The 6,922-nt window shown below is 47.1% G+C and overlaps 1 protein-coding gene across 1 annotated transcript; it reads right to left on the bottom strand.

Moving 5' to 3' along the window:
- Nucleotides 1–1,062: 1,062 nt before the first annotated feature.
- On the bottom strand, nt 1,063–5,316 carry CUNH17orf97 (chromosome unknown C17orf97 homolog). The gene is made up of 2 exons (XM_008828759.2): nt 5,044–5,316; nt 1,063–1,786 (listed from the first exon to the last, which is right to left on the bottom strand). The coding sequence occupies exons 1-2, from the start codon at nt 5,249–5,251 to the stop codon at nt 1,311–1,313; spliced, it is 684 nt and encodes a 227-aa protein (XP_008826981.1). The 5' UTR covers nt 5,252–5,316; the 3' UTR covers nt 1,063–1,310.
- Nucleotides 5,317–6,922: the final 1,606 nt, after the last annotated feature.

Here is a 6,922-nt window from a genome sequence, read left to right on the forward strand (position 1 = left end):
ATCTGAGCATGAATACAAACTCGTCAGATAGACAGCCTTCCTCTCCCACTAGAGGCTCCATACTCTGCCATCCCTGTCACTGTCCCCTGTGTTGAAGAAATGACATTTTTAAAAAAATATAGCCATAGAAATTTTATCTAGGGATGTTAGCTCAGTGGCAGAGTGTTTGTCCAGCATGCACCAGGCCTGAGGTACAACCTCCAATACCACAAAAAGAAAAAACTGAAAGTAAAAGGCTATAAAAGAAGCAACATTCCTTCAGGGACCCCCCCCCCATAACAATCTCCCAGTTCTAGAACTCAGATTTTAAATGCCGCATAAGAGCAAGTAGTGTATTTAACTAAAGGAAGGGGACTCGGCACTTAAGAGCACTTGCTGCTCTTGCAGAGGACCCAGGTTGGTTCCCAGAACCCACATGGCAACTTACCGCTGTCTGTAACTCCAGTTCCAGGGGATCCAATGCCCTTTTCTGGCCTCTGTGGACACTGCATACATTTGGCACACGTACATTCATGCAGGCAAAACACTCATATACATAAAATATTTTTTTTTTAAAAAAGAAAAGAAAAATATCTTAGCTGGGCATAGTGGTGCACACTTGTAAATCCAGCCTTGGGAGGTTGAGGCAGGAGGATTAGGATTTTGAGGCTGGCCTGGGCTACATTTCCCTACTGATACATAGACTATGTGAATCTTATCCAGGAAGTTATCTTCCTGGATACATTTCCCTACTGATACATAGACTATGTGAATCTTATCCAGGAAGCCCACACATTCTCTCTTTTTCTTTTTAAAAGGGGCAGCTTATAGAGATCAAACAGTGTCAAGAAACTAGATAACAAAGAAATGACAGCTAGCTTAAGAAAAAGGCAATTCTGACACACAGCACTACATTTTTTCACAAAAGAGCTCCCTCAAAAAATTGTTTTTGTTTTATGTGTTCCAGTGTTTTGCTTGCATGTATGGAGGTGCACACATGCGTGCAATGCCTGCAGAGGTCAGTAGAGGGCATCAGATCTCCTGGAACTGGAGTTACAGATGGTTATTAGCTGCCATGTGGGTGCTGGGAATCAAAACTGGGTCCTCTGGAGGAACAACCAGAACTCTTAACCGCTGAGGGGTCTCTCGGATTCCATGGGCTGCCTTTCTTAAGGAAGGTGGTTCTGGGCTCCTGGGGGCATCTTGGTGAAGGAGAGGCTGGCCTCCCCCACCTGACAAGCATCGTTCTTCTTCGGGTACTGGTCTGATTTCCTTTTATTGTGACTCTTTTTAAACACATAAACGTGTGTCAAGGATGAGGCGTGCAGATGTCAGTCTGCTACACTGCTGGCTAATTCCGGGTGCAGGAGTTTTGCGTCCTCAAAGAAGTGAAGCGTGTGGTGGCCCTTGGAGCTGGGCTGCTTGCTGGGGCCACAGTCTTTGTCTGAAAGGTAGGGCAGGTTCTCGGGGCTCTTCTCAGCCGAGTCAGGGTGGAAGCCCTTGAGTGCCAGGAGCCGGTACCGCTTCCTCCGGTTCAGCTTGTAGATGCGAATCCTTTCTTTTTCTGCCTCTGGGTCGGTGAGAACCCCATCCCAACGCAGGCTCTCGTTGATCTGTTTCGAAAGGTTCTCTTCTATTTCGGCAAAGTAGGGGTGACTCTTGCTGGTTGAATAAGGAAGGGTGTTCCTGTTTTCCTCTTTGTCATATCTGGGCTCTGCTCTCCGGCCACGGTCTTTGTGGTGATTTAAGATGTCATGGAAAGATGAAGAAAGCTGCTGACTCTTCCGACTTCGACTGTGATGCTTATCTGCTAATCAGATGAGATGTGTTTGTGCCTGTGATGCCCAAATCACCAAAGATGGAAAGGGGTTAGGACCCCTTTTCCCAGGGTTGGGATAGCTGATGCAGGAACCTAGGACCAGGCCACTGCCTGGAGGCTTTGGGTTAAGGCATTTAGGGGCAAGGGGCACCTTCTTCTTTTTGTGGGGTGCTATGGATTGAACCCTAGGCTAAGCACGTGTGCTGCCACTGAGCTACACCCCACTCCAAGAACCAAGAGGCCCCCAAGAGCTTCAATAACCTGTCAGTGTCACCTAGGCAATGGCAAAGCCAGATCCGAAGGCCCATCTGACTCCTAGTGTCTCACCAAGTGCCTCACCAAGGTCCTTTTCTGGTCTGTGACTCTATACAAGTCTAAACACTTCATGAAGGGAGAAACAGATTTTAAGAAAAAAAGCTTCCTACATCTGACATGAAATCAAGAGTACTGACCCAGGAAATACTTTTTAAAATTTTGGAAACAAGGTCTCATATAGCCTAGACTAGCTTCAAATTCCATGTGTAGCCTAGGATGACCCTGAACTTCTGATCTGCCTGATTCTACCTCCCAAGTGACAGAATTATAAGCATGTGCCACCACCACCCCTGATTTATGCTATGCTGGTGATTAAACCCAGGTCTTCCTGCATGTTAGGCAAGCACTCTACCAACTGAGCCACATCCCCAGCCTAGAAAGTACTTATATGTGGCTTTGTGCTCTCCCTTCCTTTCCCTCCCTCCCTTCCTCCCTCCCTTCTCCCTCCCTTCTTTCCTCCTTCCCTCCCTCTCTCTTTCCCTTTTTCTTCACATTAACAGCATTGCAGAATTGCATATTAAATGCTACAAATTGTGATTCTTCCATCAGCTCATCTTTCCTTTTTTTTTGGTCTTTTTGAGCCCAAGCTGTCCTAGAACGCATTTTGTAGGCCAGGCTGTCCTTGAACTCACAGAGATCCGCCTGCCTCTGCTGGGATTAAAGGTGTGCACCACCACGCCCGGCCTTTTTTTTTTTTTTTTAAAGAAATGGGCCTGGAGAGATGGCTCAGTCGTGGTTAAGAGCACTGACTGCTCTTGCAGAGGACCCAGGTTCGATTCCCAGCACCCACATGGCAGCTAATAACCATCCTTAACTCCAGTTCCAGGGGAATCCAAAACCCTCTTCTGACCTCCGTGGCATTGCATGACACAGGTGCACTCACTTACATGTAGACAACACAATCATACACATAAAAGAAATCATAAAATATTTTTTAAAATAAAATAAGAAATAAAAAAAATATATGCCCTTCTCAGGAAAAGTGGGGGAGGGGGAGGAGGCAAAAAACAAAAAAAATTCTGTCTTGATATTTCCTTCCTCCCTAGTCCCTGAAAACTATCTGGCATCCCCTCCTGACGATATGAAGTACATACAGCTGTAATTTCTACAGCCAAAAGCTGCACTAAAAAGACAAAATAAGCTCCTTGCTTTTGCTTTGCTGGTATACAGAGGGCTCACTGCCTACACTTCAGAACTGACTGCCCCCTCTTTGCCTTTTTTCTACTAGTCTACCTGAAGTAATCTCAACCTTCCCATCGCTCCCTTCCACAACACGGATGTGGGGAGACAGCTGCTCCTTGGCTGCCAGCTTTGCCCTTGGGAGCCAGGACTAGCCACACTGGAGGTCAGGGCCACTTCCCTGATGGCCAAAGGCACACAGGTGACAATGGAATCCAGCACTCATAGGCAGGATCACTCTGTGTTACTTCCTCAGAGTGGGTACTCAGTGTCTTGGCTGATATCTGGGGGTTCTATGAGAAGAGCTTGGGGGGGGGTAGGTCCTGGGAGGGGTGTGTGTGTGTGTGTGTGTACATCTGAGTGTCTAGTACCTTTGAGTATGATGTTTGGGGGTGTGCTGGATAGCTTTAGTGTCAACTTGAGACACCTGGGTTGAGGGAGCCTCAATTGGGTAACTTCTTCCATAAGACTGGCCTGTGGCCATGTCTGTGGAACATCTTGATTGTTGAGTGATGTGGGAGGGCCCAGCCCACTGTGGGATCCCAGAAGATCAAGCCAGTAAGCAGTGTTCCTCCATGGCCTGTGCTCCAGCTCCTGCCTCCAGGTTCCTGCCCTGAGTAGTTCCTGCCTTGGGCTCCCTGATGAACTGTGACCTGGGAGATGTATGACAAACAAACCCTTTCCTCCCCATGTTGGTAGTGGTCAGAGTGTTTTGGCACAGCAATGGAGAAACAAACTAGAACAGCTCTAAGGAAATGTGCATATTGGTGGGAAGAAACACCACGGCTCGCCTGTTCTTTGGATGTTTTGCTTCACATGTACATGGTCATGGCAGCGTATGTTAAATTCCTTGACACACTAGGCTAGTAAAATGGACCCTGAATGGGAGATATAAGCTGAATAAACCCTTTCCTCCCCAAGTTGGTATTGGTCAGAGTATTTTGTCACAGCAATGAAGAAACAAACTAGGACAGGGTGTATCTATGCACCTGTGGAATTTCTGTGCTGTGTAGGTATGAGATTTCAGTGATGTAAATTTATGTATGTATGTACCAGAATCTGCATGTATATTGAGACTGAATGATGGGGCCACACTGCTTTAGTGTCATTGGGTGGTATCATATTGCTATGAGGTGTTGTGAAGTGTGTTGAAGATTACAGGAGGATGGGGCAGGGACTGATGTGAGAGTGTCCTGCACAGTGTCCAGCAGCCAGGTGTCGTTTAATGCATAAAGGAGTGGGGACAGCCAGGAAGCAGGAGTCTATTCCTGTGGGGGAGTGAGTATCAGTTAGTGTCTTCCAGTCTGGCCTAGTCTCTGGGACTCTAGGAACTTGAATGTCTGTTGGTTGAGGGGGCTAGGAAGTTGAGAGGAGGTGTGTATAAAAAGATAACTCCGAGGGGCCTGAGGCTCTTGGGTGGGTATCTGTGAGGGTCTCTGTGTGGGATGGGGGACTCTTTAGACATGGAGGATTATTATTAGCACAGAGTGCATGGTCTGGATGTAGTTTTGGTAGACAGTATAGTTGGGACTTCTGTCGAGACTAAAGGGTCTCTGTGCTGGCGGGCACATGGTCTTTATGGGTAGGGCTGGGCATCCTTGGGACGCCCTCGGTGGCCAGTTAGGGGAACAAGGGCTACTGTCGGGGCTTGCTGTCTGTTTCTGGTCTGCCATAGTCTCCAGGCATAGAGGAGTCTGTGGGAGTAATTTCGGATCCAAGAGCTGAACAGCCGTGCCAGCTGTTCCTCTTACCGTGGCCGTTGCCCGACCCCTTGGTCTTCTTCTTCTTTTTCTTCTTCACCTTCCATTTGGCCAGCTCTGAAACGGTGCCCACGATGGGGGGCAGCTTGGACCCCGACGGGCCCTCAGCGCCAGCTTCCCGAGCCTCCTCCTCTTCCTCCTCCTCCTCCTCTTCGCCCTCTTCTCCGTACTCCGCCTGGGCCCCACCGCGGCCTGCCATCCGCTGGCGGGACCGCGACCTGCGCCTGGGATCGCCGTGGAGGACCCGCGTCCAGCGCGCTCTGGGAGCTCACCGCCCAGATGGAGGACGCGTCTCCATGGCGACCGCCGCACTCTGCGCGTGAGAAAGCAAGATGTTGCCTTTGGTGGATCTAGTTGTGCGCATGTGTGTTTCGATCTGTTTGAATCTGTTTGATTGCACTGGGCAGATTGCACTGGGCAGGGGCGAGTAGAGAGATTCTTTGTCCTTGGACTGACATTGATATATATCCTCCACCCTTGTGCGGGCTAAGATTTATTTATTTATTTATTTATTTATTTATTTTTATTTATTTATCTTTTGAATTCCCATGACCTTGAACTCCTGAACCTCTTGTATCCACCTCCCAAGTGCTGGGATCACAGGCCTGCACCACTAGGTCCAACCCTACAAATACTTTATTCATACAGTAGCTACAAAGAATTTCTTCATGTTTTTGCTTGGTTGGTGTGTTTTGTTTAGACTGGATCTCATTTATCTCAAACTGGTCTTGAATTTGTAGAATGAATTTTTTTTTTTTTTTTTTTTGAGTCTCACTGACTCTCATGTGGCCCAGGCTGGCTTCAAACTCAGTAAGTAGTGAAAGATGTAGTGAAGGGTGCCCTTGAACTTCTGATCCTCATGCCTCCACCTTCCAAGTGCCATCACACACCTTTTAGAATGAGCTTTCAAGATAAGATTTAGGGGCTGGAGAGATGGCTCAGCAGTTAAGAGCACTGACTGCTCTTGCAGAGGACCCGGGTTTGGTTCCCAGCACACACATGAAGGCTAACTGTTCATAACTCCAGTTCCATGGGATCCAATACCCTCTCCTGACCTCCACAGACATTACACTACATGGGTACACTTACATACCTATAGGCACTCATGCACATTAATTAATTATTTAAAATAGAGATTTATTTTTTGTGTATGAGTGTTTCTGTGTGTATATATGTGCACCACATGCATACCTGGTGCCCTCAGAGGCCAGAAGAGGTCTCAAGTGCTCTTAACTGCTGGACCATCTCTCCAGCCCCTAGAATGAACTTTTGAAGACAGTTTTAACTCCAGTGTAGTGGTGAGTGCCAGGTCAGACCTCACTACTTGCAAGGCTGAGGCAGAAAGATCAATTGTGCCAGCCTGGTCAACACAGCAAGACCCATGTCCAGGGGCTGGAGAGGTGGTTCGGCAGTTAAGAACACTGCACTCACATCAGGCAGCTCACTTCCTATAACTCCAGTTCCAGGGAATCTGATGCCCTCTTCTGGCCTCCATGGGCACTGCACATATGTTGGTAAACACTCAAACAGATAAAATAAATCTTAAGACCCATCTCCAGAAAATTAAAATAAAAAAGACAATCGATCACTGTCTTACTTAAAATTTTCTAGTGATAACAAAACCAGGAAAAATAAAAGTACAAAAAGAAAACACAAACTCTTCAGTGGTCTTTCATAATTCTTTTTTCTTAGAGTCTCACTGTATAGCCTGGGCTAGCCTGGAAATCACTATGTAGCCCTGGCTGGCTTTGAACTTGTGATAATATTCCTGCTTCAGCCTTCCAAATGCTGAGATTACAGTCATAAGCCAACTGATGTTTGGATTTTTTTTTAACTTTTTATTTTGATACAAAGTTTCATTAAATTGCCC

The sequence above is a fragment of the Nannospalax galili genome, unplaced genomic scaffold, assembly GCF_000622305.1.
Source record: "Nannospalax galili isolate Female #2095 unplaced genomic scaffold, S.galili_v1.0 scaffold212, whole genome shotgun sequence".
NCBI classification, from domain to species: Eukaryota; Metazoa; Chordata; class Mammalia; order Rodentia; family Spalacidae; genus Nannospalax; species Nannospalax galili.